Genomic DNA, 15,637 nt, shown 5'->3' with positions numbered 1-15,637 from the left:
GAATCACTCACCAGAATCGGAGGGTGTCTGAACGCCCAGGTGTTCCAGATTCTTGGGCTGATTGAGGTGATAACAGTGATCGCTGAGGGTGTTCCTGATGTTGGTCTCCTTGTACACTTGACACTGACCTTTGTCGTCCTCTTTCCTCCTGTCGTGAAATCTGACCAGCTGACCGGTGACCTCGCTCACCGGAACAACCTTGGTGACCACTTCCGACATGCACTCGGAGAGTTTCTCGTGTATGTTGATCTGATCGTGCCTGAAGAAAGGCCCCTCGTCCTCCGTTTCTGTGTCGGATGCTGAAGTTTGGGGTGTTTCCGGCCTCGTGGAATCGCCGTCGCTCTCCAGACTTTTCGCGCGGCACGGTTGCTGAGCCTGTTGCTGGTTGCCATAAGACGTAGCCGTCTGAGCCGTGTTGGCACGCGATATCAATAGACTTCGACCAGCCGGCACTCTCTTCTGTATCTGAGAGTCCTTCTTCGCGGGTAACGTCCTATTGTGCTCCTTGCTGATGCACAGACCTGCCCACATGCAGTCGTGATGGCGTATCTTGCGCGATGCCAGACAGGTCATCTTGCCGTATAGCAAGTCGGGCAGAATACTGTCGTCGATGTTCCGATCGTGATACGTGTCCGTGTTACAATCCGCTCGGTCCAGCTTGTCCATATCGAACTTCTTCCATATGTCGTCGGACACCACCATCGCGGTGTCCAGGGGCTCGTCCAACAGGCCCAGGTCAGAGCAATCCCAAACCGGCACCGGCATCTCGCCTGTAAACGTTACAAGTTTAAAAAGTGGCACTTGCAACACCGCAATTGAATATAAAATGAAATCATCTGAAGAAAGATGAATAGACTATTTTCACTTCCAAACATACATAGAGTGAATCGTTCTCGAGTCTCGAATCATTTCTCGAGATATATTTAGCTAAAGCTTACAAAGAAATTCGATTGTTTTGAAATGACTGAAGTCCGATAACAAAGGAAGCTAACCAGACGCGTCGAAAGAAAAAAAAATACTCGATTCTTTATAATGCCGACAGCGCGGGTTGTCTATCGAACGATAGCGACAGACCACCAGTCGCGCAAAAAGACGGCGGGAACCCATAAGAGTCGATACTTTGTAACTAACCAAAGTCTAGTTATTATTATACAACGGTAGATTAACAAGCTTCGATTGCGGGCTTTTTCGTACCGTGCCTTTTTAACGTTCGTCCGTTTATTTCCTCCTCCTCTTCGATGTTACGACATGTTGCTTCACCCGTAGCAAGTAATAACGTTCGGTATTGCACCGCGTGTCGTAACGCCTTGTGCATTATCGCGGGAATCAATACAGTTAGTGAAACGAATACAGTTAGTGGTATGAAAATATGGACAAAGATCGTAACTGCCTTGCGTGTGTGTGTATTAAAAATAGACGACCTTCGTTGCCGTGTATCGTTGTATGCTTTTTGCCGCGCTTCGGTAAAGCTGCGTTTAAACAAAACAAAATCAATATCGAACCTAACGAAGGGGATCAACGTGACACACGACACTCGTGATACGCGATTTTTCGTTGGACAAGAATTCTCGAGTTCATTCCAAGCGTAAGGGAATGACACCGAGGACCTGCCGCGACGAATCGCAGACGCGGACACCGAAACGAGACTGGAAAAAAACCGGTAACGCGTACAGTAACAAATCAAACTCTCCTTCACTAAGGACAGCTGACCTTCGATAAATCACAGCCAAACACCGAATCCCTAGACGAGAGAGCATTTTCCCTCGCCGCGTGAGACCGTTGCGTCTTGTTTCTCACAGTCGTGGACGACCGTTCCAACCGTACATTTTTGGGCCACCAGGTGTTACCCTCAAGGGGTTAGGACAGTTTCGAAAAATCGATAATGTATTTCGTCGCATAAATTGATCGATTCACGTAACAGCCGGTTCTACGTCAATACGTGTCAATTTAAATAGGTATCTTAATCCTAAGCGCACTCGTCGAGTATCAACATGCCACGGGTTATAGTCGACGCTTAGCCGGAAAAAGAGGATTTTCAACGACGCGATATTTAGATTTTCTAATGGGATATTTTCATGTGCTCATAATATTTTAAGAAGCAAAAATATTTCAGTGAAGTGTGTCTATTATACTGTTAAGATAAAAAAAAAAATGTAATAATATCAGAACTATCCTTGTTTTGGTGAGAGCAGACACACCACCGCAAAGTCACCTACAAGAATATCTTGCAAGTCCTAACGCAGGTCTATCTCCATTGAAATACGAAAGAAGAAGAAAATAGCAGATATCAAGAAAGTTCAGCTTTATCAAGATTTAGCGCTAGCGCCAACTAATCAACACGTACCAGTCACGCTCGGTGCTTACCGACTTAAATAGTCGAAGTCAGAATGCAAACAGGATAGAATCATACCGGGAAGAACAGCGAGTTGTCGATGATGCGTGTAAATATAAATTCTTCCACGGTATGACGCATCACTTTACATAGGAGTTCATAACACTGGCACAATTCGAGTGCAGTTGCGGTGCATCGCCAGAAGAAGACGTGTACGAGACGCCGGTGGTCACGCATAGAAGTCACATGGAATGACAAGCCAAACGTGTGACTCACTATTGCAACGAATTTCGTCTACTACACGCACTAATGTATCACATTTCGTGGATCAATGCGACGGAGACACAACGCTATGTTTTATTATCAGCATATTAGAGTGCAAACATTACATCCGGCCGACTGAGCCCACCTCGACGTTCGCCAACCGTTATCTTCCGTTCTCGACGCGCAGCAGACGAACCACCATCATGTTTTAATTCATCGTTTCGCTTCCGTCGGTGTCCCAATTCCCGCGAAAACTGTCGCTTTCGTACTACACGACTGCTTTTGCAAGAATTAGTAAATAAAATGCGCCTCAGACGGCGTGGCACCTTGAACTGACAGTTTCGAAATAGATTCACATTTGAAGGTACCTCCAAGATCAAAAAATAGCAAAAATACGGGAAATTGAATGCGATGAAATTTGACGAGCTTTTATCATTTTAGTAGAATTGAAACTATTGGAAATAGTACTTCAACTGAAGCTCGTTTAATTTATTCTATTATCAGTGTATTATATTTAACCTGTTGAATTTTGTTTTTGCATAATTTTCAAATCCTTTCTCCAAGAAGTTAAATAAGGTTAAATTCTAAATAACCGATAATAATAAAAATACAAACGGCCGACAATCGAGGGCCCTTGCAATAGAAATAAACGAGGTTCAGCAATCAGACGAGAAACAAGTGCCGTATACACGAGTGTTGATATTTTGACAAGCGTTACGGCAATGACGTTTGACGGTTAAACAAGTCGTTCATCGTGAGATTCTTATCAAAAACCGCCGAGGAGAACCAGAAAAATAAATAACACGAAGAAAAAGTGAAAGGAAGGAGGGAGAGACCGGTGGTGGCTTTTGTGACTCGGTCGCCCGTGAAAAACGCGCATCGTTGAAAAACAATGATACATTATCCGGCGTCTCGTTGCCCCTACTTAGCGGCTGAACTGAACAAAAGACGCTCCCGTAGGGGAAATCACCTTCCTAGAACGGCCTTGAAAACGAAAGAAAGAAAGCATTCGACGTGTTCATGTTCTTGGTGCCGAGGGCAAAAACAATAAACTTTCGTTAAATCGTTCTCGAAGGCTCTGCGAACGCCCGAGAAAAGTGTTCGACGTCGGATAGTAAACACAGCCGAATGTTTTGGAAGAAACGTACGAACAATTTCGCGCGTGCGAATAACATCGACACGTACATAGCTGGCTTTTCGTAACAAAAATTAGGGAAGCCATTTTTCTTAGCCAGAGGAGAGAATACAGCCATGAAATGACTATCGCAAACACAAGCTATATTTAACATATGAACTTTAAACGATGAAAAAGAATGGCTAGGCTCGTGTTTCTCAAAATTTACTTTACCATGGACCATCTTGACAAAGAAAAACTTTTATTTATTTTATAATTCTTTTTTTTACTACTGTCAACCAGAAACTCTCCAACGAGTATTTTTCAATAACAATGAAATATTCTGAGAATCATTTTTATTCCCCTATGCAGTATGCTTTTGTTGCTGAAGGACCCCGATGAACACGTTCAGGGATCCCCAGGGGTCCGTGGACCAGTTTGAGAAACACTGGACTAATCCATCAAAGAACTTTCGAAAATCTATACAAAGGGTGAACCGAAAAATGTGGTACAATCCGCAATACTATTCTACGTATATTTTACGCGCCAAAATTAATGGAGGCGATAAAATACATTTTTTCTCTCGGGAAGTTCCGTTTCCAAGAATAACGATTCCGCAATAATTGATTCTATTTTAAGCTTCGCGGTATAAACGGTGTTCTTTTCTGGTTATCGTCTATTTAAAGTGCCCATGGTTATGTCACGGGTCATTGGTCATCAACTGGACATTTTTAACTGTCGCTCGAAACGTCGCAAATGTTTTAAAGTAACAAGGTGTACACCTAAAAAAATGTATAAGGTATAAATTATAAGAACGTCGACTGTGAAAGTTTTCGATAACCATAATTGAAACACTATACGTATGTTGTCGGTGTTAACTAATAGTCGATTCTCGAGGAAATTGTAAAACATAATTAATTGCTACTAAATATGTTAAGGCCAGAGAGTTGGAAAAGCTTGTTTAAGACTGCCTAATATTTTTCCGTTTCATATGCACAGACTCTCCACTGATTATTTTTTCAGTCGCGGAACCCTCTTCCTCGTGAATGGCAATACGTGTTCTTTTTTCGACCCACCCTGTATACGGCATGTACACATTCCATGTCCACGGCCGACGATCGATGGATCAAACTTTTCTGCCTATACATTGGACCAGAAACCGGTCCAGCTTCGGATAGGTGGCGGTATGCTCGCTAACTTCCGCCGAACACTACCGTTCAAGCGTGTAACGAGCTGACAAGCTTTCCTACCGTACTCTAATTAAAAGTGGGTTTCTTCTCGGGATGAAAGGACGCGATCATACAGGCAAAAGTGAAATGAAATATACTCTGGTCGGCCTTCGTTCAAACGCACCGAACGAATTCCTAAAAACTAGAATCGGATTGATATGTTTGCGACATTGCGATAGAAAGTGCAATAGACCGGTTAAACCGTTTATCTCCGCTAAATACATTTTCACATGCACAAGTATCGGCACAAAGCGATTCTCGGTATAAACTAGGCGTAAACGCGAAACAGATCACCGCAAACATTTGATTTTCGTCATATACTGTAACTGTTATCTCGTGTACCATAAACACGGAAAACGTTGGCGTACTCGACGACGAAATAATGCAATAGGTAAACTTTATGAAGACAAAATGTTCAACAGAAATGTTAATGTCGGAAGCCTTACTTTGCACTAACGTCAAATTTGTTTCGTTCAAGCTATTTTGTTTAATATTAATAATAAATACGAATATATCAGCATTGAAATAATTTGTGTAAATACATGTGTTACACGTTGAGGCTTGTAAATCATATCCATATGAATGAATATTATTTATGACGGTGATTAGCATAACAAATTAAAACCGGTGGAAGTAGAGCAACCGCGAAAACGGAAGAGAAAATACACTAATAGAAAGAGAAATTGTTTATGGATGGCAAAAGTAGTTTCACCGTGAGAAGTGTCAAACAGTGAAAATCATTGCGGTCGTATTTGCCGGGGCGTGGATGTTTTGTCGGTCCCAACTCGACTTACGATCGCAAAGGATAAAAACGAAATATTGTTGGCGATTCGTGTTCGACAATTCGAATGATCGAAGATACATAAAGGAAAATTGTCGAAACGACACAAAATCTGATAATTTATGTTACTAATTATTTATTTTTATTCCATTACTTAATTCGCTAAATTAAAAATATAAAACAAAAATCACGTTCGGAACTGTATAATTCAAACGAATATACACAATGTTTATCTACGATACTAAATTATAGTTGAGAATGTCTCGAAATAATGTATAAAAATTCAAATTTCACTGTCCTCGGCGCGCAGAGTGGTATTTATATTCTATTTATTCGTATTAATTACAAATATCAAGCATTACCCGCGAGAGATCGATCTGTATGTATTTTGGCGGCAAAATCCGACACAGTGTGAATATACATGTACAAATGATATTAGCAACTGTTACGCGATTTATTTATAACCGATAGAGTATAATTCGAAGGAAGAGGCCAGTTGCCAAAAAAGAAAGTCATAACCTGATATAGCGTGTTCAGAGAATTTCTCTTTTTGTCAAACGACGTCTCATCGATATTTATACACGTGCAGAAATTCGAATTGAAAATGACCAAAAAACGCGCGAACCGAATCTACCGGGAACTTTGAATAATTTGGCAAATCATTGTCGGCGGGAACACCGCGCCCAACCGAAAAGCTCTAGGCGTCTGCAAATCTATAAGCGTCACTATGCCTTGCGAATGATCGAAAACGCTTCGCTCGAACGAATCTAAATTTAGGAAATTTTATGCTTTAAGCGGCAATAAAAAGTGTAATGTATATATCTTGAATTTCCATAAATCGAACTGTGGGGTACATATTCACTTTTAATTGTCCGAACAGAGACCGCGTATGTGTCACCCGAGATGGGCGAAATTCTTCGTTATATAAAAACTTCAAATTGAATAAAAGAATAAAAATGACTCGACTACTACTCGAGCCAAATTTCGTCCATTTCTGGATGTCACGCCGGCGTCGATCGCGTCCCACGATTCGACAAAGAAATTCACTAAGATCGAAAAAAGTAAAAAGAAATAAGATAATAAATGCACTGGTACTAACCTATCGGCCACTTCTTGTTGTAACCCAAAAGAGAAATAGTATCCACTGTGGAACACACTTTGGCGCGAGTTCGAATCTCGTGCTAAGAAACTAACCGATACAAGAAAGGCGCGTCCCGCGAATTTTATCCGGGTTTTCTTTGTATTATCTATTTACTTTCTCGTTTCTGGTTTTAAACGATCGAAGTGCCACGAGCGAGCAATTCGATTCGCGGTGTTCCGGCCACGGTATTTCGCAACGTTGTGCAAAAGTAGACGTGTGGAAAATGCCTTGGTGAAATATCCGTTCAGGCGATGCAGCCACTAGTACTACTGCCGTTCGGCCATAAACGTTCCAGCCGTTTTCTTTTATTGTCAAGATTGCTATACAAAGAGACACTGCCGCTGCTTCTGTATTCTACCGGGCAAAGAAAGAATTTCATTCTCGGCGCGATCCGTACGATAAGCCGGTGGCTCTAACTCTGTTGTGCACGCGCACGGGGCGATCGGCGGCGATCCGATCTTTACTTTAAGGCCGGTTAAAGGCGACTGAACTGTTCTTCCATCTTCCGCGGGCATGCCCACCGCTACGGGACCCGGCATCAGGGCCGTCTCTCTTTACCTACGCGCCCCACCACCAAACACGCTTCGTTTAGCTTCGTTGGGGAATATTTTGTGTCGGTATCGCTCGATAATCGCGTCGCTACTTACGAACACTTGGGGCGCTCTTCTGTCTTTTCTTGCCACCGACATCCAAATACGCGCGAGTAATTACGTTATCGCCTACCAACACAATTGAGTGAAATCATTACTTAGGTGAAAATTTTCATCTCCAAAGATCGCACAGCCGTTGGAATACTAGTTGAATAAAAATTAAAATTATCTATTATCTTTGTAGCGATACTCATTGCTGGTGATCTTGCGTTGAGTGCGTTTTAATGGAGTAAAGGGGACAGATTAACTGTTATATATTATTTTTATTCACTCTTTTACTATTCGAGTTCAATTTTATTCATTTTATAGGTATTATACTGTAAACATGAATGGTTTTTGTTGTTTTTTCTAATCTTCTTATTACCTTTGTCTGTGAACCTTTAACAGAAAGAACAAATTATTAAAATTCCTATTCATGTAATAATTGAACTATACAATCATAGGCGCTCACGAATATCTGATTTACTCTCGCGAGAAAATTCGGACCGCGCAAGTTACGATGCCTGTTGCGTTTGTTTAACTTGCAAGAATCGAACTACAATAAGTTCATTCGGAAAGGGGATCGAGACACAAATATGCAATACAGCTAGTAGTAAACGTCAAGATTAAGCTATCATTGTTTTTACGACAATCGTATTATGAATGCCATTTACCCTACGCTCGTATCGGACAGGTAGCTTTCTTTTGTGTACACACCAGCTGCTCGACGTATAGTTGAGAGAATATGTTTATGGTTTGATGTACGCCGTCTCGTATGAGTTTGTCATGGGTGAAACGTGGAGGCCACATGTGGAGCAGGGTTGTGGTTGGCAACCTGTCGGAACCTGTACGGATTTAATACTACAGCCAGTCGTTTAATATCAAAGTAAACTATATTCCTCGACCCTCCCACGGTTACTATTCCACGCGAGTACCCCGTCCACCGAAAATAAATCTAATATACAAAAGATCCCTTTTCGTCGCACGATACCCCTTGGTCCCTTTTTCTCGTCGATGTACGCGAAATTTTAGTTATGTTACTTGTTCTCGCGGAAAGCATTTCCTGTGGCGAAGGGCTCGTCCGCTTGTCGCGGTAAACAGTAAATAACTTTATGAGTTACACGTCCGGGCCTTTATACGTAATCCAGTAACAACTTCCTCTCGGTACGTTTATTTCCAAGGCAACTGAAACAATCGTATTCCTGTTATTTCGCGTATGTCGTCGCTTTTAAACGTGGGCTTATATCATCGCAAAGAGATAGTTAAAAAAACGAAAGGGAAAACCATTCTACGCGACGCCGTTTCACGTCCATCGTTGATCCTTTGACGATCGATGTAACTCCATTCTCTGGATCTTTAAATTCCCTCAAATTTTAATAAGAGTGAGGTTTTAATTAACTTATTTCGAATAAGCTATAGTTGAACACAAGGTGTCGACTGCTAAAAATGTAAACAAGCCATTGAAGATTTCCACGGTTTCCTCGATGATCGTGGATGTACAACAGGATCCCGACCCCGAGAACCTCTACGAGGTACGAAAGATTTCAACACCGTCAAGAGAACAGCTCGAGGCAGTCGTTATTGATTTCTTGGTTGCTCCTTTTATTCCGCGATTGACACCGTCGCGGCAAAAAGAGAAATATATTCCCATTGCGATGCACACGAACACCGTGTGTACTCTTTGAAATGCTTATTAACGTAGGACTCCTGCACGAAGAACGACTGTGCGCTTTGTCCAGGAAGGCTGGTCGTAACGTGCGTAGCCCTTGACACACAATGTTGTGCAATTCGAAGCAGCACGGAAAGCACGGCTGATAGCGTCTCGTTACATCACTTCCAGCATCAAGGGCTAGATTTACGAGCGGTTTTGATGAACCAAGATTACAGATCTCACGAAATCGTCGTACCGGTGCTATCTCCATTCAAATTGACCGATCAAACGAGTTTTATTCGACGATCATACCCGCGTCGTTGAAATTTCAACGTCGTTTTTCATATGCACGGGTCGTAAACGATTCATCGAGGGGCGTTTAATTGCAATGAGTCACGGAAGTATTTGTACACTCACTGCGAATACCATAGGATAGTAACAATAATAGTATAAGTGTTATTTTTCACTTTTATTAAAGAAACTCGACGTTCTAATTAAGTGACTGCCATAGTACATATTAGATATAGTATCATTAAATGGTAAATATAGAAAAGTGTTTTATCGTTCGTACAAGGTAAATATACTGAAGCACGTATGTATATACGTCACTATCTAAGGATTAATTGTGGTGAATCCAAGTTAAATAAAATAATCACGTTTGACAGATATTTAACGATTTATGACATCGTATTCGAATTTGCCGGCACAAGAGTACTCTTGCAGAAAGCCGGGGAATACCCTTATTTTGTTTCAGCGGTTCTTTGAAAAACTCCAGTAGTTGTATTTGTTTAAAATTCAGAGGTTAATAAATGCGACTGAATTAAATATGATAGTATTTCATCGAATTTTAATAACCGTGGTGACCTTTATTGACTCGCTTCTAGTGTAAAGGGTCATCTAAATGTAAACTGGTGCAGGTCAAATTATAAATAAAAGTTTTACGTAGAGAATGAGTCATTTTTACATAAAATAAGACGTAATTCGCAGTAAAAATATTTCTTTAAATGCTACATCCACTTTTTCAAAATCCATCGTGTTTGCATTAGTCTCAAATTATATCAAACCATTTAAAAATCTAAACAATTGTATATGAACAATTATAATTACATCGCTACATGTTGCTAATGTTGCCATGATCAAGAATATATATTTCTTTAATCGTGCTAATAATTTCGATCGTTGTAGTTTTTAATAAAAAAACTAGTTGATAACAATTTTTCAGATCGGGCGCCACGCGATCGCGATACGACACTGATTGAATCCGTACAGGGAGCCGCGCCCGCCCGATTCTCGTGCCATAATGTTGCATATTTTGCAGAAATTACGTCGTTTCGTTTGGGGCAACTTCTATTCCGCTCGCCTACGACGCTAATTGAAGCTTCTTAACGAGTTCGAGCGTCTGTCCTAGCGTACTTCGAGAGATTTTCATTGCGAGTTGCATCCGCTGCGGACTACTTTCTCGTCGCGTAACAATGCGCGCCGCGGTTGACGCGGCATCGATGACTAGTGACGGGTTCGAGTCAGTCGCGTGCGCGCGTCGTGTCAGCGAGGGGTTGAATTTTGTTTCAACTAGGAATTTCTATACAAAAGTAGGAATTATACATAGAGGGTTAATCAATCCACATTCGTACCAGTTATAAATATGATCATTATGATTTTTTTTTTGTATATGAGGTCTCACTTTAATATAATATATGCTTTAATTTTAAGTGGTTAACGAGTCTTCTTTTATGTATACTTTTATGTATACATGGATAATGAAAAGTACAATATAATATTTATAAATTATGTATAATTATATATGTATGGTCAAAGCTTGATCTGACGTGAAACATAATTTACAATTTTTATATTGTACTTCCTATTATCTGGGAATATATATCAAAGCAGACTCATTAAACTTGTTTTTTCTATTAGTCGTATTTTATGGGATCACTCAGTTATTTATGCATAGATATTGGACTTGGGGAAAAAACTAATCAGTGGCATCCCATTACGAGATCTCCGACAAAAAAAGGGGGACCAAAGCAACGATAAGCAGCTGAAGGTTAGATAAGAAATTTAAAGATTTCTATTTAGATTCGACCAGTTCGAAACAGGTTTCAACTTTTTACTCAAGTTTTAAAAAAATTTCAATCTATAAATCAAATTGGAAAAGAGTGCTGTCTATCCTCTGCGATCTATATTTATTGACTTCGAAATACGACGTAGGGATAGCGGCGATGAAAATTTTGTAAATTTTGACGCACGTCCGTGCGGTCAAGCCTGCCTGGGTATTTTGAGTTCGAGTCAAAATAGGATTAAAACAGGCCTTTGTTTAGATTGGAGCCGTCAATAAAAAGGAGGCAAAGAGGCAGATCATCCTTGACAGTTCATACTTGGCTGGTTCGTACGGAAGCATCGCGGCACCGTGGATCTGAAGTCAGCCTGAAATTCGATAACTTTGAAAATCGATCCAGTTTCAGAGGTTGCGTCGAAAACATACGAAAGCTAATCTCTCAGAAATCTGATTTTTGCGCTCACTTGACGTACGAACAGCGTTCTGTTTATACTTAAATATTCACCACTCACCGAACGAACGACTCGACTCTTAATTTTACAAGCAAACTTGTGTAATACAAATTTTACGAGTATTTCTTTCTTTTTTTCTTTTGTTTCTTTTTTAATTTAATACAGCGATTATCACGTTTTACCGCGAGCTTTTAGTATTTGTCCAGAAGGATGAGGTTTCATCGCGAAACAAAGAACGCGACAGACAAGATGTTATTGTTTCGTTTTGATTTCGTATTCGTTGTTAATGGATATTAAATATTTGTTTGCTTAAAAATGTTGGGAAGCACATGGTACTATCATCGAACAAATGTTTTTAAAGAAACAGAATATTTCCCACGGTTTGCGTTGGAGATACTCCGATACATACATCGAAAGGAGAGCTTTAGGAATTACAAAAAGGTTGTGCTGCTGTTCAACATTTACCGAGACTGGCCAAACTGTTAGCCGAATTCCAAAACGTCCACGTGTTTTCAGTTACCTGTGGGACAACAATGCAGAATTTTTCACGGCGGCTTACTGCGACATCCATGATGCTTTCCACAATACTTGCGCATATTTGAAAGGAATCTCGCGAGAAGAACCGACTGAGCCACTCGGTTTCCGTTGACGGTGTTCATTCATTCTTACGGTAAACAGATGTGCAAATTTCACTTCATGTCGAGAAAAAAGTATTTTTGCCCTTCCAGAAGTTCCGAATTTTTTTGTGTCGTATTATTCTTGAAAACACAAAGTTAACAATGCAACTCATTGTTAAAGGGGTTTTCTCGTGTATCGAAATATAATCCCATGGGATAACAAACGAAGCACAGTCGAACCATTATCGCAACAAACCAAGTCGTCATTGCGACGACAATGGAATCAACACGTTTCGGAGCAGCAATCGCGGATGGTAGTCTGTCGAAGAGCGCCAGAAATCGATGAAAGATCGAGTGGGTTTCCGTTGATAGCCTGAACGGATAGAGAAACGATCTTTCAGCCGGTCAGTTCTCGAAAAGGTATCGAAAAGAGGCAGGACCACGCCGACAAATCCCTCGGGATCGTCTCCCTCTTCCGAGGTAACTATCTGTCGGTGCATCTTTTTGTGGTGTAATGGCGCGGAGGACTCGTCGGACGGAGCGAGAGCCGGCCAGAGTAGGCAGGATAGGAATGGTTGATGGATTATTCCGAACGCGTCTTTGACAGTACCGTAACGACATTCCACGGACCGAGACAGAAGTCTTTCTTGCCGCTGTCGCTGGCTGTACGCCGGCTACATACCGCAGGGAAAGTGTGGTCGTTTTATTAATTCCAATTTGTGTAACGAATTGCCGTGGCTACATTAATTGACAGGCATACTTTGTATGCTGGGTGATGCATTACGTGTTACCTGGCGAGCCTGCGCGCTCCCCCATCGCAGCAGTGAAACGCGCGGCCTCCGAAGTCAACGTTGATATCGTCCAATCTCGTGGCAGTTTTCACATGGTTAATCAGGATTAATCGAAAACTTGCGTTACGTAATGCAATCGAGGACTCGTGTTCGCGGGGAACAGTATGCACGTTTTGATGCGAGTTCGTTAATTGTATTTAAATGCTGAACGAAAATGGGGAGGATTCGTGGGATGCTGTTATATATTTAATTGTGGTTGGGGAATTTGGAACGTTTCTGTGTTTACAGGTACACATGCATATGTTGATTTTGATCTAATTAACAGATTATAATTAAATAATATATAGTTTTTGCAGTCTGTCTGTAAAGTTGAATCATACTTTTAGGATGTGGAAATAAACCACATTGTTTGCAGTACAGGGTGTATGTAATCGAAAAGTATACGAGACACATTTGGCTCCGTAGGCGCCACATATGAAATTCCAAGACGAGCGTATTTGACCCGTGGCCAAATATTAAAATCTACAAAAATGTTACCGCATCGAACGTGTTAACTCTCTGGCTACGAAAGGCGTCTATACGCGATCCGAGAAAGTAGTACATTTACTTTCTTATCGAGTAATCGAACGTCTTACAAGAATAATCTCCGACTCTTACGATACTTGGCAAACACGTCGAGTTTTATATTCATATCCAAGGGGTGAGAACCACCCTAGGAACGAGCAAAATTTAAAAACACCACGTAACCGTTTACTCGCAATGTTCGGGTAAGTTTTATTTATTAAAGCATTCCATTCCACGATTCTAATTTTAATTTTGAGTAAATTGCCAATGAATGAAAACTGCTCGTTCGAACAGTTATTCAGACAGGCCCCCATTGGTTCATCATGAAACAATAATGTTTGAACAAATAACACAACAGAACTAAAATATTGCATTCTCCTGTTAAAAACTTTACAAATTCAATTTTGTCTAATCACTGACGAACGAAAAGTTCGTGGTTCCTCATTTTTGGTTCCTCTTTCGAAACCTATGTCCGAACAGTTTCACCTCTGGTCCAGTGGAGGCTGCCTAAAGCGTCAGCTCGAAACGTCACCGTATGTGCTATCGGTCTACTTATCGGCGAGCGCGATCGATCTCGGCGCGTCGAAGCTAAACGACTCCGAGTACAACTCGTCCGATTCCTTTCATTCATTAAACCACGCGCACGCTGCGAGTGCACTGACTGACAGCAATAAGTATCCTCGGCCACGGCAGACGGAAGATAGTGAAAGGTAGAGGTGGAGAAGGATCGACGTGCGACGGTGGAGTGGGAGTGAGAGCTTGTGGCCGCATGCGCGACTCTCCACACCCTTCTCTCTGATGCTTTTTCTCCACCCGGTGTGTCTTTCTCCTCTTCTTGTTTCGCACCTCTTCTTCCAGGCCATCTCGTGTGAATAACCGAGTGGCGGATGACCGCGCGCGCAAGGTCAACCGGCGTCTAGCCTCCACCCAGGAGATTTGCCAACGGTGACGTCACTGGATACGTCCATCTTTCGAGAGGATCTTACGCGAATTCCTGCAATCGCGTAACCTTCGATTCGCCATCGATTCGCCGCGTTTCATCTCGCGATTAACCCTTTGGACCTCCGAGCACTGGTCACATGGAAATAAACCAAAGCTTAGAGGGAGGAAGCTATTGTTCAACAGTATACTTGGATTTCAGGCATTTGACAACCCCCAAGCTTATAGTTGTATATCATGTCATTCATGGTGCGCGTAGTACTCGGTAATAGTGCTCTTGGTATCAAGAATGTTTAACTGATTATGGGAACGTACAAACTTAACTATCTTTTTTGTGTGTAAATTCGAGATCCTTGTAAGTGGGCTCGGGTGCCCTACACTGTGATAAGGCTTGATAGTGCGCGAGAATGAAAAGATGACTCCCGAGGGCTACCAGAGATATACATAATCTAGTCGGTGATCTAGGCCTCCTCGAACCTTATCTTCCCATCCCCACGTTAGGTCAGAATTGAATTTGCTTGAAATCCCCGAGAACCACTCGAAAATTCTTATTCAAATTGAGGGAAACCGAGATAATCGAAAGCGTTAATCACATCAATCAACAACAATGCCTGACTTCGCTGTATTCATACTTACCATGTGCATATTTAATGCAACTATACCGAAACAGTTTATATTATTTGAAATTGCTATTCGAAATTGTTTTCTGGGATGAAACGGAATTGTGTACTTTATTATACCCTGTTCTATAAACCTACTACAGAATCGTAACCTGGAAGCCATGTTGATTTAATAACGCCTAATATAAAGTACTCTGGTATTGTATCTCTGTGAATTTTTCTTGACCAGTTCGCAGCGACCGCAGGTACCGTCCTTAGACCTAACGGTACCAGGTAGTAAGGAAGCATCCGCAATAAATCCCTTTTGCCACCTCAGGATTAGGTTTTCGTACGATGGAGTTAGCCGTATCGGTTCAATATGCTCCTCTCGTTCCTAGTTAGTTTTTAACACACAAATTCGGATATACAATCTTCATTTAAGCGGCTTGCTCGTAACGCCCTTTGTGCGTAGAAA

General features: G+C 41.4%; 1 protein-coding gene across 1 annotated transcript in view; it reads right to left on the bottom strand.

Annotated features, from left to right (window-relative positions):
- Positions 1-15,637, bottom strand: part of LOC128887290 (transcriptional regulator Myc-A-like) — a 350,744-nt gene that overhangs the window by 17,810 nt on the left and 317,297 nt on the right. The window contains exons 2-3 of the mRNA XM_054143012.1: positions 6,820-7,346; positions 12-770 (exon numbers count right to left, since the gene is read on the bottom strand). Coding sequence (XP_053998987.1) covers positions 12-765 — 754 coding nt within the window. The 5' untranslated portion in view covers positions 766-770; positions 6,820-7,346. The remainder of the gene's footprint in view (positions 1-11; positions 771-6,819; positions 7,347-15,637) is intronic.

Source organism: Hylaeus anthracinus, unplaced genomic scaffold (assembly GCF_026225885.1).
Source record: "Hylaeus anthracinus isolate JK02 unplaced genomic scaffold, UHH_iyHylAnth1.0_haploid 11985, whole genome shotgun sequence".
Taxonomy (NCBI): domain Eukaryota; kingdom Metazoa; phylum Arthropoda; class Insecta; order Hymenoptera; family Colletidae; genus Hylaeus; species Hylaeus anthracinus.
The sequence above is the reverse complement of the archived record's forward strand: the minus strand, read 5'-3'. Positions and strand labels throughout refer to the sequence as shown.